This window comes from Bombus fervidus, chromosome 1 (genome assembly GCF_041682495.2).
Source record: "Bombus fervidus isolate BK054 chromosome 1, iyBomFerv1, whole genome shotgun sequence".
In the NCBI taxonomy this organism is placed as follows: domain Eukaryota; kingdom Metazoa; phylum Arthropoda; class Insecta; order Hymenoptera; family Apidae; genus Bombus; species Bombus fervidus.
In genome coordinates this window covers 3,651,326-3,674,809 of record NC_091517.1, presented here as the reverse complement: position 1 = coordinate 3,674,809, position 23,484 = coordinate 3,651,326, and the positions used below count along the sequence as shown (strand labels likewise).

The 23,484-nt window shown below is 39.6% G+C and overlaps 1 protein-coding gene across 1 annotated transcript in view; it reads right to left on the bottom strand.

Moving 5' to 3' along the window:
* The window catches only part of LOC139986829 (uncharacterized), a 215,194-nt gene that overhangs the window by 20,671 nt on the left and 171,039 nt on the right, over positions 1 to 23,484 (bottom strand). Inside the window, exon 2 of the mRNA XM_072002481.1 lies at positions 33 to 4,240. Within this exon, the coding sequence (XP_071858582.1) occupies positions 33 to 4,240 (4,208 nt within the window). The remainder of the gene's footprint in view (positions 1 to 32; positions 4,241 to 23,484) is intronic.

The window sequence follows — 23,484 nt, the reverse complement described above, 5'->3', positions numbered from 1 at the left end:
TCCACTTTAATCGAAAAAAAAATCTCACTCACCTTACGATTCCTAAGTATCAGTCTTCTTAGAATTAGGCCAACGCCAACGGCGATTGGAAAGACGACCAATGTCGCCAGGATGTAGCTCACTACGGCTACAGTCTCCTGCGATGCAATGGCATCTCCGTCATGTCTCTTCGATATCACTTCACTGATATTCACCGATTCCCTTGGACTAACCGATATCAATCCACTTTCAAAGAACGTCCTATTCAGTTCGTTGGAATACACAGAGGTGTTGTATTCCGGCAGGATCGTGTGGTGATAAATTGGCCTGTGTTTCGTTCGATTGTTCGTACTTCCGCTCGTGGATCCTCTACCTGGACCCGTCGGTGGAACCTGCGTGGTCGTATCACGATTTTCTTCCTGTTTATCCTTCCTTGTACTTTCTGGGACACGGATAGAATTCGTTTCGTTCGTAGCACTTTTCGAGGTAACCGTGTCGTTGGCTTTTTCGGTCGTTCTCGAAGTCTCTGGTTGCTTCGTGCTCACCGGAAGTTCCGCTCGTCGTTCCATACCGCGGGAGAACGAGTTCATGGGACCAGTGTTGTTGAAGATATCTGAAGTGTTGTATAGATGCATTATAGGTAGCACGTCGTCTTTGTCGGATGATGCGTCCTGAGATTTATCAGACAGGTTTCGGCCTCTAACTTCAGGTGACCTTTCACCAGACGCTCGCTTTCCAGTTTCTGTCGACGGATTTGTGGATATTTCTGACTTTATTCCTTGTATAGTCGAATCTGAAAACGAGTCAGATTTCACTTCCGAACTCGGTATTTTCGAATCAGAGGTTGTACTTTGGTTTTCGGGAATAGTAGAAATTTCTATTTGAACCGCGGTTATCGTAGTGGTCGGAGCTTCTGTCGTAGTGAACGAAGTCGGTGCACCAGTTGTAGTCGTAGTTACGGTGGTGTCTTTTGACCTGTACATCTTTTGGATTTCCGAAGGATGTAGGTTAGATGTTCTAGGTTTGTCCAGTTCGGTCGTTTTGATATCCGTCATAGCGGAGTCCGTTGGCTTCAAGGTGAAAGTTTCTTTCTCGACCAACGCTCGACTCGCTTCCGTGATTATTCTGGGTGTAACCGGAAAAACTGGCGCCGACATCGGCGTGGTACTCGTTTCTTTGGGCACGATCGTTTCGTCGGCCGTCGCGGTCACTGTCACGGTCGGCGAACCACTTCCGTTATCGTTACCATTATCCGCACCACTCTCGCCATTCCTATCGGACGCGTTACCATTACTCGTGGGAACACTCTCGTTTTCACCTCCAAACCCGGTATTTTCGTCTTTGGTATCGACGTTCGTATTTCCACTTGGTGAAGTGACCACTTCTGTCACATTGTTTCCATCTTCCTCCGTGGTATTCACAGGTGTCTGAGGAGTAGTACAATCGATCGTTTCTTCCACGGAGGGAGCAAACGAGATCGTAGTAGGCGAAACTCTCTGCTGCATTGTTACGCTTTCCGCCGTCATATTTTCCAAAATGGTACTTGTTCGATTCACATCAACTTTTGCTAACCTAAATCCTCGACCCTCCACCACATCCTCTACATTCTTCTTCTCCAAATTTTTCTTATCGCCGACCAAATAAGATCCAGACCCATTCACTTTACTCAAATTCTCTTCTACGATCTTGCTCGTCCCTTTAACCCTTCTATTGGATACTGTCTGTCCATTTGTCAACCTTCGTCTCTTGCCTATTACCGGGAGCACGGCGTCCTCTTCGGGACTTGCTCCAATTCGTTGATTGAGCACCGCGCTGGCCGACTTCCTGAGAAACCTCCTGTCGTTGAACCCCTCTAAATCCGTATTTCTAACTTTAGTGTGATTCCAGCGGACGGCGCCTCGGTGGCTCGGTTCCGTCGGCTTCGTTGACCTCGGCCCGGTCTTGTTTACGCTGGTCAGCTGCACCAGCGACGTTCTGTTGACCGCACGTTGCTGCGACTGCGGCGGCGCGACTGTAACCACTTTCCTCTGTCGTTCCCCCACCAGGTGAGCAGCGGACGCTCCACCGGCTGCGGCTGGTTCGACGGTTGTGCCGGCACTGAGTTCCGCCGGCGCTCGGCCTGCCTCTATACCACTACCGGCACGAGGAAGCAGAAGAGACAGCGGCGGTGGCTGACGCCGCTGCGCTGATCCGGTCGTTATCTCGGTCGTACCGGTGCTCCGCTCTGGACCTCCTTGTTCCTCTCTGCTTAACCCAGGTCCGGTGTAGTTGCGCAATAGCCGCGTCACGTTCGTTATCGTGTAAGCGTACACGTGCTGCTGCTGCTGTTGTTGTTCCTGCCGCTGATGTCGATGCGGATCCTGATTCCCCTCGTGCTCTACCTTGCTGCTTCCTTCCAGCTGCTGCTGTTTCTGTTCCCGATGTCGAGACTTGGACCGAACTAACACCGGCTCGATCGTAAACGCGTCTGACTGAACGTTGCTCGCGGACCAACTCGTAGACGCGATCGTCGTGCTCGATGCAACCGCGTCCGCAGCGGGAACATCGCCGGAAGCCAAGCTGCGAACTCGTTCCATCGTAGAATCGACCGGTTTAACGGTATACTTCTCCGCAGCATCTGCACCGATCGCGAAACTCCCTTCTAAACTCCCCTCGGTTACAATGATCCGCAGGGTAGACGTCTCAGGAGACGCCCAAACGATCCGAAATGGCTCGGTGGTCGATCGACCGATCTTGTCTCTGGAAGTCGAAGTCTCGATGTTATTACTCTCGCGGGAGTTAGTCACGTGTACTTGGTCCGCTTGCGGTTCTTCCGTTTTAAAGATATCTGGGTGATCGTTTATGTCGTACACATCGATCCTTCGTATCTTTTTCTCCGTCTGCTCTCCGTACATTTCTGTATCTGTAGTCTCTGGAGGATTCTCATATTCAAATGTGGATTCGTTTTCGGTACTGATGTTTACGGACAAATTATTGTTCTTCCTTCTTCGTAACTGTGTGTAACTCTTCATTGCCTTCGTATGCTCCACTCGGTTCAACGTTGTAGAAGCGGTTTTGGATTCGTTCGTATCCGCAGGACGATCCTTAAAACTGATTTCACTTTCGGTCTGGTCGTACATGTTCGCGGAAACGGGCTGCGCGTACGGTATCTGGGTCGAGTTGGTCGCATTCCTCGTTTCAACGGCCACGTGGGTTGTAGCACTTCCTCTCTCGCGCCGCAGCTGGTTCGCAGCGTCAGCGTGAGCGGACGAGTTATTGTCGCGAAATTTATCTCCAGAGTCTGTTCTAGCCTCGGTGCCGTTTCCTGTCTCCTTCGCTGCGATCATATTCGAGGCAATCGCTCCCTCCGTTGGCCTGGTCTTCCTGTAGTAAACGCCATTTTCCGCGCTTCTAAACGCGTTCTTAATCTTCGAGACCTTATTCTTCTCGACCGTCTGCCTTTCTACGGCTATATTCATCTCTTCGTTGATAATCTCTTCCAACCTGGGCACTGGTACAGGCGTCGTAGCACTGAATCTCTTCATGGAATACCTTCTTCGAGAACTGGGTACAGTTGGCACGGTTGGCGTAGATTCAACCGAATTGTTCCCAGTTGTATTCTGCGTCTCTGGTTGAATCTTCTGACCAAAATATAGAAACTGTGACATGTCTTCTACAGGTATATTACTTTCTACCGGTCTAAAGTAATTGTACAAAGATTCTGGCATAGAGACAATGTTCTTTTTACGAACTTCCGTATCAGAAGCTTTCTGTGTATTTACGATGACAGTCGTTGAGGATGACGATGAGGAATTTCTTTGATTAATTGAATGGTTGCTTTTGAGGTTACTAGAGACTGGTTTATCTTCGATAGCAGAGACAGTGAGATTCTCGTTGCTCGGTTTTGTTGAACTTTGCTCGATCGTTTGTTTGCCTTCTGCGTCCTTCGATACGAATTCGATATCCACATCTTTGTTCGACAATTCTGGCACGATGATCCTACTTGCTGTTTCTTCGTCCTGTTTAATGGTAGCTGGTGCGGTTACGTACATTCCATGCCTCGTCTCTTGAGCCTCGAGAACATCCGGCGAATCTTTCGCGGACGCGTCGAATGGTCTTGGTGTGCGGTTCAGATTCCGAGATTCGATCGGCCGTTGGCTGAAGATCTGTCGTCTTCTCGCCGCGAGGATGCTGCGAAGCGCCTGCTCCCTCTTCGCCTTCGACGACGGTAGCTCGGCTTGAAGGGACATGCGACCCTGACGATGATCGCCGATCGAGGAATCTGCAAACAAACAGTTCGTCGTCAGCTTTAACGAGCTATTCTTAACTCCAAGTACAAACGACGCATTTTTTCCTTCTTTACTGAATAATGGAAATTATTTCTATTTAGCAAATTTCTTTTAGGCTCGAGGATTATCTTTCGTGGATTGGAATTTGATTAAATATACACCGTTCCTCTCGTGGCTTCCGCAACGTTAATTAAACAATTATAATATTATTACGAACTTGGCGGTCGAATATTAAAATCAAACGAATTCGTGCACACGCTTCAATTTTTGAATTCGGCAACTTATATTATCGCTTTACTAATTCTGCATAGTTCATAATTGAGATTTTTTGTTAATTTCTAATAACTTGTAATTAACTTTTCAAGATTACGGATATTTATATAGAGTCATAATTTTTCGAACTAAAGAAATGAAAACTACGTAGAAATTTGTTTCGTTACTAAATATTCTACTTTATTTTTGCATGTTATATTCTATACAGTTTTGCATTTCTTAATCTAAATACGCTAAAAAATCCGCAGTTATAATACATAGCAAGCGAAACTAATTTCTATTTAGAATTCACTTCCTTAGTTACACACCTAATAATGTAAATTTGCATAAACATGCACGATCTAGTAATTACGTAAGAAATCAGTTTGATCGATCTAACTGCGCGCCAAATCATTGGCTTGAATTTGACGCGCGATTTTAATCGGATCATGACTTCGGGGAATTTCAGCGGTTTGACGGGCCACGAAGAAGGTGACGTAAAGAAGCAAACGTTCGCTGCCGCGTACAGAACCGTGAAATAACGGTACAGGGTCCGTGGAACCCTGCGTGGAGAAAAGAATGAAAAAGGAGAAAAATAAAAAAGATAACAAGTCCAGTCGGCCATCCGTGATCTTAAGAAACGTTCCGTTTATTTCGATGTTCCATGAACTCGGTCCCATTCACGTTCTGTTTATCCTCGGTTGGTCGATGGTGTGCAATTTGAATGGAATGTGGTGTAAATCGACCGATTGATAATAATTAGCCTCTGAACAGACGATCTAAATGCTCGATAAACAGGTTGAACCTACTTTTGGTAGGTATATCATGACAAGAAACGATTACGAGCGAGTTGAACGAACGATGGAAACGATAGACTCGTTCATTAATGTCACGAATGGAAACGATTAAATAACTAATTAGTCGTACAATATTTAATTTTCCAAGATCGCTGTTTGTTAAATAATGTCTAGTTAATCTCAGACTTGTATTGTAACGCAATTAACTACGAGACATTGGAAAGATACTTTTGCATTGATCTATCGATTTCGTGAATTCTTTTGGCGTGTATTACGTGTATCAAAAACGGGAGAAAAGAAAGAAAGGAATTCGTAGCCGTGAGTACGAGCTCGTGTAACAACTGTATGTTTTACTATTTCTTGACGTATTGTTACGGATCCGTTTACATTAACCAGACTTTCTCTCTACGAATAGAGCCGGAACGAGAAGGAATTGCATGTCGTCGTGATTATGTAGCACCGCCTTATTCTCGCCAATTATTCATATCGAGATCACTGATCACCGTAGACGCTTCGTTCATTGCTCTATAATTCTATGGAAACGCGAAATCGATCGATACTGATTGCAATGTTTTACAGATGAACGTAAGATTTAAGTAACAAGATCAAAGAAAAAGGAGTGCTAATGTATTGACTGAATTTAATTATATTGTACACTCAATCATGTTTGATTCTCAAACCGTCTGAAAACGTGTTGTAATCGTTTCATTGCGACTGATTTATTTAAAGGATGTTATCTTAGATGCGAAGAGCAATTTTTCTTGTAGAAAGAACGTGAGTAGTGGAATAAGATCGGTAGCCTGTGAGAAAAGAATTTGGTCGATCAAGTACCAAGGCCTCAGGTCGAGTTACCTCGTGCATGTAGACAAGAGGAAGACTTTCATCGTGATCGTGGATACATCGGCAGGAGAAGGAGAAAGGATCTGATAGTACCGTTAGTAGCATTGAAGTATACTACTCGTTTATCGTTCTTGAACTTCCGAGCAGATATTAAGGAAGACTGTCAGGAGAAAGTTAGAACGTTTACAATTATTTAAGACATATTAACATATGTTTCTTCTGATAACATATAACAGTTACATTAATTTCAAGAAACGATTCCTATAAAAATCATTAGTATAAAAATCATAAAATGTAACAACAGACAGCCTCATTTATACATAAATTTAAACCTATTTGTACAATGCTTAACTGCCAACATCTAATTTTGAGACACTAATACTCATACGAAGTTTGCTAGATTCTAATGAAAATTTAGTGCTGCTACATATTTATAAAATTAATGTAACACTAACTTTAAATTTTAATACAGTACAAATTGCTGTTAGAAAATATTTTATATGTTTATAAACAGAATTTTAAAAGCTACCAAGGAAGCGTGAAGAAAAGTATCGCCTAGAACACAATCAGGTTGCTTGTCAGTAGTTAAGGAATCAATAAAAATTGGAACATTGCTCTAAAAATTGTCATTACTTGTGTATTTCGTATATTATATTTCTGTGACACGCTTTGCATCCAATGAAAGGAAAGTAGTGTCACCCTCTGTAGGGTCCACGAAGCTAACGGTGTCCCTCAATGAAGAAAGGATGCGGTTGAAGTCAAGTGTCAAGGTCTCGGGTCAAACCACTTTATAAGTACGGACGAGAGGAGATCTCTATCTCGACTCACGATACGACAAACAGAAAAGAGGAAAGGGTGTGATAACACCGTAGCGGTATCTCAAGGTAATTACATGGTACCAGTTTCCTTATAAGCAAACACAAATAAAAGATATGGAAGAAGCGACCTGCCACGCGGACGACCAATCCCGCAGACTCGTGTCCATTTTTTCCATCACATTTTCTGCTAATCTAAGCTATTTCATCGTTCATATTGTTTTTAGTATTATCAGCAATTCTACACAGAAGAAATTATACCTGCACTAACTTATCGCTATATTTATTTGAAAAAAAGACGTTTGTGTATACATAACTTGTTGGCTAAAAGAGGATATCTTAATGTGACTCGCAATTAGTTTAAAAAAATGTCTTATCACGTTTCGCCTCTGTAATCCTTATTTACGATATGTTTCAAGACAAATGAAATACAGTTAATCCTTGGTTCGTTCTATCGTTAATATCGCGGAGAATAATCAAAAAGTAAATAGTTCCTATTTTGTATGATCCAAAGCAATCTACCATTTTTACTTTAAATATCGATATTCTAAGCAAACATTGAAGTTTCCAACCATCCTTTTTATCAGTGTTCAATTTTACACACGACAGATATAATTCTTATCGAACTCATTTCTTAAAACGCCGATATCTATCTCTTAACAATTACATAAATAATAAATATGAAAATTTACAAACAAAGAGGAGTTCCCGCAGCGAAATAATTGACGGCGTGTAGTCGTGTCTGGGGAATATTCAACGTGAAATTTATTCGTAAGATGTTACAAATCAGTAACGCGTTCGTAATTAAAGGCGGTCGGTAAATCAGCGAATCCGCTAGTTCTTCCGGCAACATTCCACAGGTTTCGCGATAATTTACACTTTTTCTTGACGCCTATACCCTAGGTGCGGATGGACAAAATTTTATCCGTAGGCCGCGACGATGTTACACGGCGCGAGAATGACCGCATCAGGCACTTACGTCTCCATATGCACGCGCATAACTTACAAGTCTACGACACGTGGAAAGCAGTTTTAAGCGCGCGAGAACCGCTTCCGTGGTAAATCATCAGTGACGGGAAAAGGGATGCCTCCGTACACGGCTAACACAGTTGTCTTACTGTTTCCACGTGAAGCGTAAACTATTCATTAATTTCCTCCGTTTTTCCATACATTACACTTTGTCTTCTTTCCTGTTAAATTAATTGGTCCTTATGTGTTTTAGAAATTCATTTAATTTCTGTAATAAGTAAATTTCTGTAATACTAGAATTGTAGCATGCAGATAATATTAGCCAGTGTTTTAAAAATATAACTGAAGAAATTAAATCAAAATAGTTTTCGCTTTATCGACGACAAGAACATGGTTGATGTCTAAAAGCTCTACAAAGCCTACTGCGGCACTTTTCAGATCGTAACTTATCAAGATTCGACAAAAAATTCCGAAAAGAAGTTTTATCGAGGTCAATTATAATTGACGACCCATCAACTTCCGACAGCTCATATGTATTCTTGCACGGAAGGAGTGCCATAAACTTCACCGCGGAACACCGTATTTCACGAAACAAATTACAAACCAAGAAAGAAGCAATTAATTTAATGACTTCATCAATATATCCATGATAAACCCAATCTACCATGCGTACATTTTTATCAAGAAATTCCTATGTATAAATATTGCTTTGTCACATTGGAATACAGAATTTTTATATGAAAATAAAAGATTAATATTAATCTGGTTAGAATATCACTATCGCAATGAACTATACCGAAAGTGTAGAAGGTATATTAAAATTGATTCAAAATTAGTGTGATCTAAGGGATCGTGTCTCTGGTGGTTGATAAGAAAACTAACGAGATACGCTATATTTACGTTATACACGGGCAAGGAACGCCTGGGGGATCTTCGTTCGTGGCTTTCTCACACGCGATGGTACATCGACATCTTCCACCCTATCGTGCGGTTAATGGGCAATTCTCGTTTTGTTTCACCACGAAAAATGGCCCCTTCTCCGACTTCAGTCTGATGAATTGGTGTGCGAATTGGAGGAATTGACTGCCACGCAATTCTGTCATTTTTGTTCCCAGTATTCGATGTCGTTTAAATAAAACTTGACAGAAGGTCGTAAAACATACCCAACTTCTTTTCTTCGGTGCTTAAATACGATTTACTTATTTTTGGATTTTAAGCTTTCACGGTGAACAGATGATTTCTATTTATGAATCTTCGAGTTCCAGTCGTATTATCAGTATGTTAGTATGATATCAGTATGTTGATTTTATTTATGTTCAATTATAGACTTGGTATTACGTTGATTTTTACGAGCACGTCTTTGGATCTTGATTAATGTTGTTTTCGAACGATTCAGTATTTCGATTATTGATGTGATCAAACCAAACAACAAAGTCGAGATACACATAACCAGCGTTCATGACAAAAACGTGAGTACCAGATCTCGTTCACTCGGCAAGACCAGATATGATTGCTATGAGAACATGCACTTTGTTGCGTGGAACTGTGCAAACCGGTCGTAATTTTCAGAACCGGATGACCTGGAAAAAATTTTAAGGGCGTTGCAATTGCAGCTTAATCGACATTTTATTTACTTGTTTTCCAGCGAAATAGTTTACTCGCGTATTGCGCTACGTGATTCTGAAATTATTCACAAATTATACAGAGTAGAATTCCATAGAAATTAGACCCCAAGTACTGAATCATCAAGTGGTAATCTACAAGATTGCATCACAAATTGCAATATAATTTTGAGAATAAAATATTAAACTTTTTTTTTACTCGTTATCTCCTTCCTCTAAATAAACGTACCCATCTTTCAGAATCCAAAAGACTAATGAAATATCACCAAATATCTCTCATCTCTTCAAAAAGCAAACACTGAAGAATATGAGTCCAGCGTATCCCAGAGAACTCACAAGTACAAAATCACTGATCGTCGAAACGTTTCAAGCGATTCACCAAATTATCAGGGATTGGTGGATAGGAAGATCGGGGCAGAAACGAGCCCGTACACCGTTGTTATTCAATTCGAAGCATCGAATCGCTTCCACATCGACGAGCGGGCATTTTTGTCCGGCGCAATCGTAGCGGTTAAACGTGAGGTCCGACACCGAGCCATGGTCTTGGTCCTGCATCCTGAGGTCCTGAATAATGCAGACCACCTATTATCCCTTCCGGAATCGCGAGTCATCATCTGACCTTCTGCACTGGCGCGCAAGAATCCGACGTTGCACGGAATTCTAGAGGGGTCCATGGGTGTCCTCCTTGTCCCGCCGGTGAAACCGGAGGAACCGACTGGCACAGGCGAAAAAAAGAATTGGCGGATAATAATAATGGCGGAGGAAGAAGAAAGGGGAGGACTCGGTGGCGAAGCTGGCGTCGCAACAGAAGAAGGCACGAGAAGTCGTGGGTTATCGCCGCGAACGTGACCGCATAAAAGATCGTAATGTTTTATGTGAACACGTGTATAAGGAAGGTCAGTGCTGTTCTTTCTGTCCTTGTTTCCTTGATTCCACCACGGCTCTCTCCGCTAGAACAGCCATTGTTCCGCACGGAAAACAGCCATGTCGCCGAACGATGTAGCGATTACTGTTTCTTCATCGATCACGACGGTCCTCGAGTCTCTTGTCCTTTCATGGGATCGTATCTCGCGTCTCGTACGGAATTATATACATATTTACGAATTTTAAACATCAAGTGGATGGTAGAGTCTGGTGACAGGATTTTGCAAAAATTGGAACGAAAGTTGTCAGTATTTGACGTGACATAAGATGATGATAGGTTGAAATAAATTACAAACAGGTGTTTGAATAAATTATACTTTGTGATATGTCGAAATGTGTGTTTATGAGAATGTACAGTTACTAGAGGAAGCATTTGCATACTATTATATTTATTACAGCATTTATACTAGCATTATATTTAGTTAAATCGAAATATATCGAATTTCGTATTACTCTATAGTACATTCATTTGACTAAATAATAAAATATTTATATAACATGTATAAATATTAAAAATAAAATATGCCTGATAAAAAAAATGCTTTATTAAAAAATAATGATATCTACAGCGTGGTATGTAGAACAAAGTACAGTATAGTTTATGTAGCTATTGCATACAATACCTGATTGAGTTCTAATTAAACTGTGGTTATGCTTTGTACGATAAATAAATTGTTCTAAACAATGGCTTTTTGATTGCTGTCTGACTCTCAGTGTGAACGATATTTTACCAATACTTGTGCGCTGTTATCCGTATTTTCACGAAAGTGATGTCATATTTGAACAATTACAATATTTTTATTGTTGAAATGAAACATTCATTAAAGTCATTAAATTATTCAAACGCTTAATAAAGTTAATTCCAGGTAAATTTTGGTCGAAGGAAGGTATCCAAGGTATTCCAAAATTTAAGAAAATCTCTTCGAAGATCTAACTTTGTAACGTTTGTCGCGTGGAATTTCGGATGGAATAGCGGATGGTACGCTTTTACGAGCGAGCAACTCGGACTGTGCACGCGCCACAAAAGAAGGAGCGCAAGAAGTGCGCGAGATTCGCGCCAGATAGAAGTCGGTCTTGTCGCGCCGTTCCGACTGACGTACAAATTGCCGGACGGCTACTTTAAAACGAACAAGTGTTCATTACTCGTAGCGCGATAACTTTGCTCGCGTCTGCGGCTCTCCGTCGTAAATTCAAAGGCCGAAACGGACCGCGCTCGGCGACTAAATGCTTGGAAACGTTCTTCTATCCCCAACTCGTCTCTTGTTTTAATCCAGCCACTTCGTCACCTCGTGGCCTTCAGTGTCCTCGAGACTCGCGGGTAGCGCGCCGATTACTATAAGTTACTGTAATTGTTCAAGCGTGTTCGCTGATTGCGCGGACTTTCGATGCACGTGCTATATAGTATCATATTTTTCGTCCTTATTCGGATGTACATGCGCGGTACGGCGATTCTAGAGAATTATTGCGATGGTTCCAACGCGTTCACCTCCTCTAGCGCCGTTTAACTTAATTTAACCGGTTAATAAAGTTTCGAGCCACTTACACGCAAATGTGATTATCGTAATGCGTGTGGTTTGATGTTCCAGCAACGTAATTGCCGCGTAATTTCGTTCGAATGTTTTTTCTGAGTAAAAGTGAATTGTCCGTTTGAAGGGTAGTATTAAATTTTGCATTTAGGTTCGTTTGAGAACAATTAACTTAATTCGCTTTACGTGATGTAAAGTTAGTGGTCGGTTGTTGAATTCAATTTTTGTACGCATGCACGAGACAGAGGTAGCATCTTGACAATTTGCTGGCTTTGTCTTAAACTGGCCAGGATCGTAATCACGCTTCAATGTTGTTCAAGGCATCGTGCATAAGATAACTCGTAGGATTGCTCCGTATCTATGAGTACTATCTCGGTATTTATGCCGAAGCCATGACCCTGTGACAACGTGGAAGCCACGAATGGCTCCTTCTCAGAGCAGCCAACGGGGAAATTAGTAATCCGTGTAAACGAATTATTCCGCGTATATGTCCTTCATCCCAGAGCTGAAAATTTTGCATATTTCTTGTCGAAAATTTTATTACAGTATTATTAAAATTTTATTAATCTAATTATGAGAAAAATATTTTTGATCAAATTTGATAAAAAAACTCAATATCTATAATAATTGTATTAAGGTTTTAGAAAATCTTAATGGAAACTTAAAAATTGTTTCATCATAACTTAATAAATGATTTCCATCAAATACGCTTAGTCATCGCGTAATTATCCGTGGAAACCTCATTTTACAGACTTGACGTAATCAAGGTCTCGCCTAATGGTTTTATGTAATACTCCTGAAAGATGTAGATTAACGACCCAGGAGACTGGTTCTTCAAACGTCCTTTTCCTTACAACGCTCGTGAAACTCGTTAGAAAATATTCGTCAATACTTCCGACTCCATTTGCTTCAATACATTTACCTCTGTTGCTCCGATAAATTCTCTTTTGTCTTCTGGCATCCGAGAACTCTATTCTATTTTTTGCCATATCAATTACCTGAACAGATCAATTAATGAACAGAAAATTCATTTAACACAAACACTAATTGAGTAGAGAAAAAGTTTGCGGAAGTTATTCGTAGACAATCACATTACACGTCTTCGAAGAGTATTCATTAAATTTATAATAGATGTGGTAATAACCATAGCGCGTATTCGCATTAAAATCTGCTGGATCAGTCTCGAATATTTATAGAACTTGATGTTCGTGTTAGCCTCGGGGCGACCGGGGTCTATCACAAACAAAATCGATAATATCGAGATCATTGACCCTCTCGTTTTTTTCTCATTATTACGACTCGATTATCGGCATCGATAATAATTACCTAATGATATTCCGAATTTATTTCTTTCTTATTCGTATCGTGTTCGAACCAAGTTACAAATCATCTATAGTACCGTGTTACGACCGAACGATTATGCCAATCGTGGACTTTAAGGACCATGAATGATTTATACGTATTGTTATGGACGCTTAGGAAATTTTGCAGAGAAGTTGCCATCGATCGAAAAGAAGTAGAATGAACTCGGTTCCTGTCGACTACCAATATTCATCTAATTAAGCAATCAATCGTCTGCAAACGGAGTTACGTATAGCAAATAATTACAAAATCTATAAAAATGTTACAGACTATGAACATTTGAGTCGACTATATTTTTTAAAAGAATTAATCTTTAAAATGGTTTCTAGAATTTTAATCCATCACTTACTCTTAAGATAATTGAAAACATTTCTCACGATGCAATATTGTTTCCAACTCTTAAATAATTTATAAAGTCATGCATAAAAAATTCACGCGAGAATAAAATTGATCGTTATGCATTGAATGGAAAATTATGCATATATAGAGTGGGCATAAAAAATCATAAAATAGTTGCACTTAATGAACGCTACCGAGGAAGCAGGTGAGAATTTCAATTGGAAGCTGGCTGTTTTAAAGAAGCGAACGATCGCATGTTCCTCAAGTGACGCACGAATGCATTCAACGCACATATGATGCGCACATGTTGAACAGGTCTAACCACCTGTTGGACACACTCCCTTTGTTGCACACCATTTTTCGGAACAATACTCGAGGAATGGCAACACAACAGGTTACACGCTCTTCGAACACGTTCAACTGTACCCGAATGTTTATTACCGTGTTCTGCAACCTGCGTCCGTATCTGCTACGCCAGAGAAACGCGTTCAACTATGATGAAAACACATTAACCTACCGGTGAAGCACGATTTATACGAATCGAATAGAATTGATGGAAAGGATCGCGAGTTCGATACAATTTAATGTTTTGAAATAACGTGGCACATGAAAGTATCCAAACACTTGAAGAAACCTTTCATAAATATCTTATAAGTGTTATATTACACATTCTTAAAATTCATTAACACTGTAGTGAAGTACGACAAACATGATAGTATTGGTAAAATTTAGAAGGGATTTGAAAATGTATATAAATGTCACAAAATATTCATTTCAAACATATTCACAAAAATTATCAACCTACTTGAGTAGCCAATTATTTATTACATTATCAAGTCACGATATTTACTAATTGCAAGATAATTTTCTAAGTGTATGTTTGCAATAAGTTTCATATATATTCTACGTACCATTTTTTTGGATTGGTTTGTATCTGGTCGGTGCTAACGAAGTCCGAATACTTTTTTGAGTTAATATATCCTCGATATAATACAAATAATAAATTTTATTCAGTAAAATAGTTTAATTTTTGTTAAATTGCTTTCTGTTGGATAAGTTCACAAAAGTTGACACTTTTGTTCTGTTTTTTTGGCTGCAGGAACGTATTGTATTCTGAATAGAACTGGCAAAACGTCGAATGCCGTTCGACAATTGGTACAAGCTGAATCGCCGTGAAAGAGCTAATTGCTAGTCATTGAATTCCAAAATAATGGGCATTCGTCGATCATCACGAAACGACGAATTCATTACATAATTATCAATGAGTTATTTGTGTTCAGTGACCGGAGTGTCCTCTGCGACTCGTCCCGCCGGAAGCGGATACACGCTTCACGAAAGACGACCACAAGTGGGACGAGCCATGCATGTACAGACGCAGTGGCAGTAGGTGCGCCCGTGTGTGTCAGACGGAGAACGCTTTTCTGCCGTGTAGAGTGGACGATGGCTGTGCTCTGTTTTTTTTCTTTCTTTTCTTTTTTTAATAGCTCTTCGTTGGAAATTATAAATTATTCTTTACGCATTTTCACTAAAAACAACACAAAAAATGTATTTCGCTTTAATATTTAATGTTCTGTTTCTTTGATTTGTAATACTCTTCTAGTGAAAATTATAAATTATTCTTAAGGTATTTTTGTTAGAAATAATAGAAAAAGTTAATTTTAGTCTTAAAATTCACGTTTAATTTTTAGTCATTTTTGAGTCGGAAAAGTCGAAGTTATTGAGCAGTGAAGATTTCACGGTAGATCCATCAATGAAAACTTTCACGAACGAAATCGAATCGACAGCGATCAGCGAGCTTAATGACCCTTTTATAAAACGTTTTATAGCAACCGTCTATCGAAAGTTTCCACGTTCTGCAATCTGAAAATGCGCTCATGGTTTCTCTTCGAGACTTATGTATGATTTAATGGAAGATCCCAAGAGCTATTATGCAACGAGGAGTCGGACCGATGCAATCTTCGGTATGTAATCATGGTTCGAACGATTCGCGAGCTACCGCCGCAGGACTGATCACATGTGTGCGTCTTTATTGCTGGTAAGTCACTTTGGAAACGTGGGAGTGACCGTGACACTTCGTAAAAAGTTGAAAAATTTCTGGTTTACGTATTCAAATTTAAATGCAAATAGTCGTATCTTTTCAAGTATGATATAACAATAATGCTTATTATTCTACATATTTCGGATCTTTTTACATCTTTTTTGCAATATCGCAAAATAAAGATACGATAAAATAAAGCAAAACCAGGTGAAAATTACAATACGTAATATACAGGTATAATTCAATTAATTTTGTTTAGAATTTGATGTTAACCACAGAACTCGTGTCACGCTTATCGATGTTGATAAGCCTGTTTCACGAGGAACTAACATTGCATCGAATGTCCCTTTCAGGACCTTTCGGTAGCATCGATAAAGTTACGCATGCGATTACGTGTCGAAGATGTTATCACCTAGAGCGTCGTTACATAAGATTTCCAGGGACGCACAATAGGGCCCCGATGTTCCATTAAACCGTATGCAAATATCGGGAGAACAATGGAACGCGGACGGTCAGATCGACGTTCGCGAAAAGTCAGTGGTCGGCTGCCGGAACGCTTCCTGGATGTGGCAAGCGATCCACAGGATCCATAGAAGAGGATCCTAAATATTCTAGATCGTACCCAACCCATCTTGCACTTACTCGAATCTCAAACAAATATTTTAATTCTTCCATATTAAAATTCCAACGTATCAATATTTTTATATTACAATATTACTATCGACTACGTTCTTTTGAAAATATAGACTTATACATATATGTAGTATTTAATTATTATTCCAAGCTACTTTTAAATATTTTGATAGAACAGAACATTTTTATATTTTCCTTTTCTTCGAGTGTTTTCATTTAAATTTAATAGCAAGGAAGGTGATAATCATCAACTTTTTACTGTGAAATATTTGTTAGACGTTTATTATGATTGTATATGAAAAATGAATCCCGTTAGACACGCTAACCCGCAGGCGTCATTGATTCGATATAAATTATAATAAATTGTACGACAGTGGGGTATTAATTTACGGGCCGATGATTTAAGATATTGCGTACCGTGCGTAATTGACGCCTCGTTTCCGTATCCAGCCTCCTTGACAGCAACAGAAATTCATCTTCTTCCTAGAAACCATCGGGTCTCGTTGTTTCCTGGTAACGGAATTCGAATCGTTTCTCGGTGATCACGTGATCGATCATGCGTGCCCGACACGTTCGTTATCTCCGACGACGTTCGTGGGTCGAAGATCATCCGGATTCTACGAATCATTCCTCTGCTTTTATTCAAAATTTAGCCTCGAAGAATTTATAAAAAATTGTAGAATACTCTTTAAAGCTTCATCAACCGCTCGAAGCATCTTCAAGCAGGTTCTTGCGATATTTATGTCAAGTCACGAGGAAAAAATATGGAGTTTCTCTGAGGAGCTGAAATATTCATAAACTACGTTACTTAAGTATCGAACGTTTTCCAATGATTTCCTCTAAGGAATTCGTGGCATTTTACAATCAGCAACAAACGATAGAAATACCAATGAACGCGGTTTTGCAACGGAATCCTTCTTCCTCCAGAAGGTAAGCGGGCGTACCAACGATCACGATCAAGATCATTGACTTCTCACGAATGTAAAGCGATCCCTTGAAAGCCTCCGTTCTGCCGGTGCGATCTTTCGCCCGGATATCACGTGGACACGGAGAAAGGAAGGAATTATCAAAGTCGTGCATCGCCACCACGTCACGAACTGGCTCACACAGAATTCTTTCTATCGCCACGATGCTCTGCATGCCCTTCCCTCTTTCTCATTCTTTCTTTATATTTTGGACGGCACAGTTAAGCCTTATTTATACCTTCTTTTATATTCTGGATCTCAGAAGATATGTTCGTAATTTGTCCGTGACACAAGATGTTTTCTTGATCGCTTTCTGTTACCTTTATGCTTGCGGCAGAAGAAAATGTGATTCATTCTCTATGTTTCCGAATGAGAATTTTGAAATACAAGATCGCTTTGTATCTCGTATTTCTAGTATAATACGTTCATATATATATATGTTCTTTTTCTAAATATATTTTATCAGATTCGTTACTTTTAGAAGAACCGTTAAAAACTATTCGAAATAAGCACGTACAACGAGAATAGCGACTCATCCAGCTGAATTAATCCAAACTTCATACAGGGAACTGAAAAACATTCTTTGAATTTAGTCACACACTAGACGAACATTAATTTCGATCTAATAACAAAATTATCATTGGATTAAGTACAGTTACGACATAAAAAGTGATTTCAAACTTTTATCCGTAGCTGAAAAAAATCCTAAAGGAAATATTCTTCATAAGAGGGGAATACCCATTTACGAGATAATACGATTCGAAGAAAAGGAAAGTCTTTGTGGAATAATATATCCTTTTATTAAATTACCTTCCTAACCTTCTTGGAAGCTAATACGGAAGCAAATGAATAATCATTATATTTATGATCGCGAAGCATCAAGTTGACAGGTTTTCTCTGGATGAAATGTAAAAGAATCTTTCGAGATTCCTCGAGTTTTTCTCCAATGAAAATGTAAATGAGCGAGATGATGTATGTACAGGTAATCACGACACCATATTACTGTTCGTTTTCCGTTTATTTTATTTTGCGTTCGTTGGACATCGTATAAGAGAAACGGTCGATGACAGATGGCGATTGTCCAACACTAACGATGTGACCGTGATCTTGAGAGTGTGGCCTTGAATGAGCGTTTCAGCATCGAGGAAAGATGGAAAGTCATACTTGCTTTCGGTTGATCGCCGCTACTACACTATCCAGGAGTTCCATTGAATTTATTCCCTTTATCAGTTCGTAAGTTTCCCGGCAATACCAGTGGCATGATAAAGTCGAGCCCGGGGAGCTGTTTAGATCTCTCGATACTCGTCGCGCGTGCACATGCTGCTCCTTCCAAGGTTCTTACAATAGGATATTGCTGAATCAACAGAGTTTCAGAGGATCCATTCGGGTTATGAAGATATTTCAGAATTTAAGGTAAACCTATAATGCTAATACGTTCAACGTCTTATAATCATACATGATGTATAGTCTGTTTTTTTAATATACATAACGTACCAACCGCTAATATTAAAACACCTACTTGTCATTTGTTTATTTATTGGATATATAGATATTAATAATAATAGTCTTGGATATATTTTCAATTAAATTCTTAGGTAGCAGAATCATAAAATGGCATATTTTTAAATTTGTGAATTCGATGCAACAGATATTGATTTTTTTGTCGATGGAACCTTATATAGCCTTCCTTTGGTTACCAAAACCCTATAGATATAAGAAAGATGTAGAATATAAAGTATATATAAGATATTATTTAGCGAGTTCTCGCGATATTTGACATCCAACCAATGGAAAATAAATCAAAAGTTGCATACAACTTACCGAAGCCACATTTGGAATTACCGTCATCGCAAGTAATATCTATTTTTGCATCGAGGTAGACAAACATATTTGCGAAACGAAGGCCAACGAAGGAGAGTACAGAACTAAAAGCGCGTATCTTAAGTGGCACTCTTAATACGTCGGAGGTTCTTAATGCTGCAATTTCATTTTTATCTTCCTTTCGGGAGAGCATTTAATCCGATGCTTTAAAGAGAACAAACAAGACACGGGACCTTTTACCTCGTCAATGATAACGAAAACGTATGTACTCTCGAGCCACCGTGGAAAACATTAATTACCGAAACAATTAAAAAAATTACAGTCTCATCAATTCACGTCGAGAGAATTTAAACATCACTCTTGCAGCCAAACAAATTAACCTTCCACTAACATTTTGTCGGAAGAGGTCTATACATATGTATCATCAAGAGTGCTTCCCGTCTTGCAGTATGTTGCATGTTCACTCATAGAGGTGAACGTAATCTCTGCTGCAGGGTGTTACTCGTACCAAGGTCCCTTGATGTACGATTCACCGTGATCATCAGCTGAGCTCGTCTATCTTCGACCATTCCGTCGCCACATTTTGCACGAACATTGAACCTTGATTACGGGTTGGAAAGGTGGATGTCGCGCTACCATGTTACATACTAACGAACCTGCTCGTATTTCGGTATTTGGCTTGTCGTTATTAGAAAGACGAAGATGCAACGATCGTGTCCCGTGAATCAGATTTTTCTCTCTTGCGATTCGAGTCACACGAACCAGCCGTTGTAGCGTAATTAGTCAGATTGGTGGTAGTTTTAATTAGCGAATTGACAATTAGCCGTTGGTGTAAAGGAATTTAAAAATGAAATGTACAACCTTCTTCGAGATTCTAAACGTTCCCAAAGATAACATGGGAACAACGTGATACGGTATGGTTTGTTGATTTTCTAAATTTAATGGGGCTAATTATAAATTTTAAGCTTCGCTTTAAAAAGAGGAACTTGAGATAAAGTTAGACCGATAACGTGGCTCTGTTAGAGCTGAAGTAAGAGAAGAGATATGATTATAAAAGTTTAAATAACTGAGATCTTGTATGTACAGCATGTATGATCGGAATAGATAGTACAGAATATTTACTCGATGATCGAGCGGATCGTAGACTGTATACACGCCGATCATTTACACGCGATCTTCTTCCGGCACGTAATACCGTAGCTAATGAGCCTACGTATCTTGAGTATAAGTTACATAAACATGTGGATGCATCGCGAGAAAGACGGAATAATTTAAACAAGAAAGACCAATACGATGGTTTACCTGCGAGAACGGTGTTGTAAAACTTAAACGAATAGCAATCTTGGCAAGCATTACATGTAGTAACGTTCTGCTAGATGTGACTATATAAATTAAGATTTATTATTATTATCTTAACTACAGTCAAATATCTTAACTATTAGTTAGGAGTTTGAATCACTTTTCCAACTGTTCCTATACTGAATCAAAGTTGTAATTTTATCATTAATTTTAAATTGATACTACTTTGAATCATTTTTAGCGAGAGAAGTTTTCGGAAATAGCAGAATTCTAAATGAATTTTTATTTAATTCTTATGTTCTATGAAACACGTTGTGATCCCAGTCTTAGGGGAACAATGCAGATAACAATCAAATTAAAAAGCATTATTTTATTGTATTGTTGAAACTATAGGCTACAAATATATATATGATAAGAATATATATTCAAGGAAATAGGAAATAGACTTTGGGTAAGTTAATAGAGATTAATTTTTGCAGAATGTGCAGCCTACGATCGCGTCCTCCCACCAATGTGAGACAAAGCCTGTAAGGATACAGGGATAAGTATCGTTACATGTGCCAAGCCACAGGGATAGTCATAATGTAAGCATTGAACCGGCGACGGTGCCTGAACTGTCCATTGTATTCCGTAGCCGGAGTCGCAGGTTCGGCTAGCCTTGAAGCAGTGAACCTCCCAGCGCGACAAGATGATGCATTGTTACAATGCGCGGGCCTATAGTTGCCCTTTAGGGTCACGCAGAAAATCGCAAAGGTTAAGAGGTATCAACGTCGGTGCATCTATGTATGTACACCCAAAGATGTATAAAACAGCCAACATTTGGATTTCGATGACATCAAACAATTCCATTTATTCACATTACACGCACAAATAAAATCAAATAATCGTGTCATAAGAAAATTGGTCGTATGTATGACAAATATAGAAAATAAATATGCGACAACATATATTATGTAAATACTTTATACAAAACACATAAATAATATATAAATGTGAAACCTCGAAGGTCTTGAATGCGGAGTCGCAGGATGCAATTTGGGTCACACTGAGGTCACGGAACTTGACCTCCATGTTCTCAGAACAGTACAAGTCGAAGCTAACTACCCTGAGATTGTAGGATCTAAGTCGAACCATGATTGTGGGACCTCTATAACCTCGAGGTAGCAGAATCCGAATCCGATCACTTCGTGGTCGTGTGAATCAAATCGAAGTTAGCAGGCATAGGCTACCATAATACTATATATGTACAAAGATCAACAGATCTAAGTTTGACTAGTTTAGTATAAACGATACGATTCTGAAATGTTCTCGTGATTTTGAAGGTGTTGAAGTTAAATCTTATAGTCCTGAAATGTTCCCCATTGTGTCCTACGACAACAAGATCCCAAATAAATCTCGCGTCATCAAGGTCATCGGGATCATGATACTGCGACCTCGTTCTAATTTATCACAAATACCATGACTTAGAATGGCCTGCGATGACCCAGGGGCTTGTATTTAAACCCCTATTGTATTCTATGTTGTACGATCTAGGAGCTGGCCAACGTGAATTCCATGACTATGTGGTCATAGATAAATATTCATAGGCTGATCTGATACCATTCCATTACTACAGTAATTAATTATATTATTTCTTAATTATTTAATGACAAAATGTTAATTTAACGGCAAAATTTCTATGAAATATTGCTACGTTAAAAGTACGAACTAAGAATACATTTGTTTTTAGACATTTCGTTATATCATATATTTTTAAAATATATCATTCTACATGCATAGTATCTAAATTCCTCAAATATAAAGGGAACTATTTCGGTTTCAAGCATCGCTCAATATACCGAACTAAACACTCAAAATGGTTAAGATAAGGCAACTAAAACATATTCTTCCTGATATAATCAAACCATTACTCAAACCATCTCTCAAACGTACGTATCTCTTTTCAGGTTACCTTGTCAACAATTGCGAAAAACGATAAACGCAGAAGGTGGTAACACGAACGCGGTTCGTCTGTTTGGCACGAAGTTCGTGGTGATTCTAGTGGTCCGTAGGTGAAAGAAAAAGCTCAATAATGGATATCGATGATGTTGGAAGAGACATTGGCACGTCCGCACGCATTCCGGCAGCCAGTTATAAATCACTGATTCGTATCTCGGTAAGGCCCCCTTAACCAAATGGATGCTACTGTCGATTTGAATTACTGCCCTTACCCAGCGAGAGCCATTGCCACAGCCGACATCGACGAACAAACGGTTCAAAGTTCTATGTAAACTACCGCCCACGTTTACATTCTCCTGGGCCACGAGTGGTCCGCTGTTGGTTCTTCTCGTGTGTGAGAAGGTTCTATGTCCTCTGCTCTTCTTCAAGAGTGATCTAAGGAAACGTCTGCAGGGCTGGAGCCGGGCGCTGTCGCACATGACTGCCGGCGATTTAGAATCGGGGGTGATAGCGACTGAATAAAAGATGAAGGAACAACCGCGCGGATCGTATCTCACGGAATAAGGATTTCGTAAAAGTTTGCGTCCGGTCGAGACGCGCGAATCCCCACGTTCGCGATCCGTCTTCCTTTTACTTCCACCGAGGAATCTCATGGAACGACGTTGATAAATTGAGATTCTGATATAGCTTTTTGGAGCGTCTTACTTTCTTCGAATCAGAATTGATCTTTAACCCCACGGCTATCGTCGATCGCGCGAATTCATTAGGGTGATTTTGATACAGTTTACCTCTTTTATTTTTTATCGCGTCATTGCTTTGTTGTCTATAATCACATCAGATAAATATCGACCACTTTTTTCAATACTCTCTATAGTAATCGGGAATCTACATTGTAATTCTTGCGTAATGGTAGCGATTTTTTTCCCAGAATTATTCCCGAGTTCATTCTACAAGAAAAAAGAATAACTCTAGAATAGATTCGGTAGAAATGGTAAGTTTGTGTCATTGTGATTTTCGATGAAATAATTTTATTAGAATGCAAACAAACATTGCTGTATTTCTAATTTTTATCAGTGAACTTTAAACACTCGCTCAAA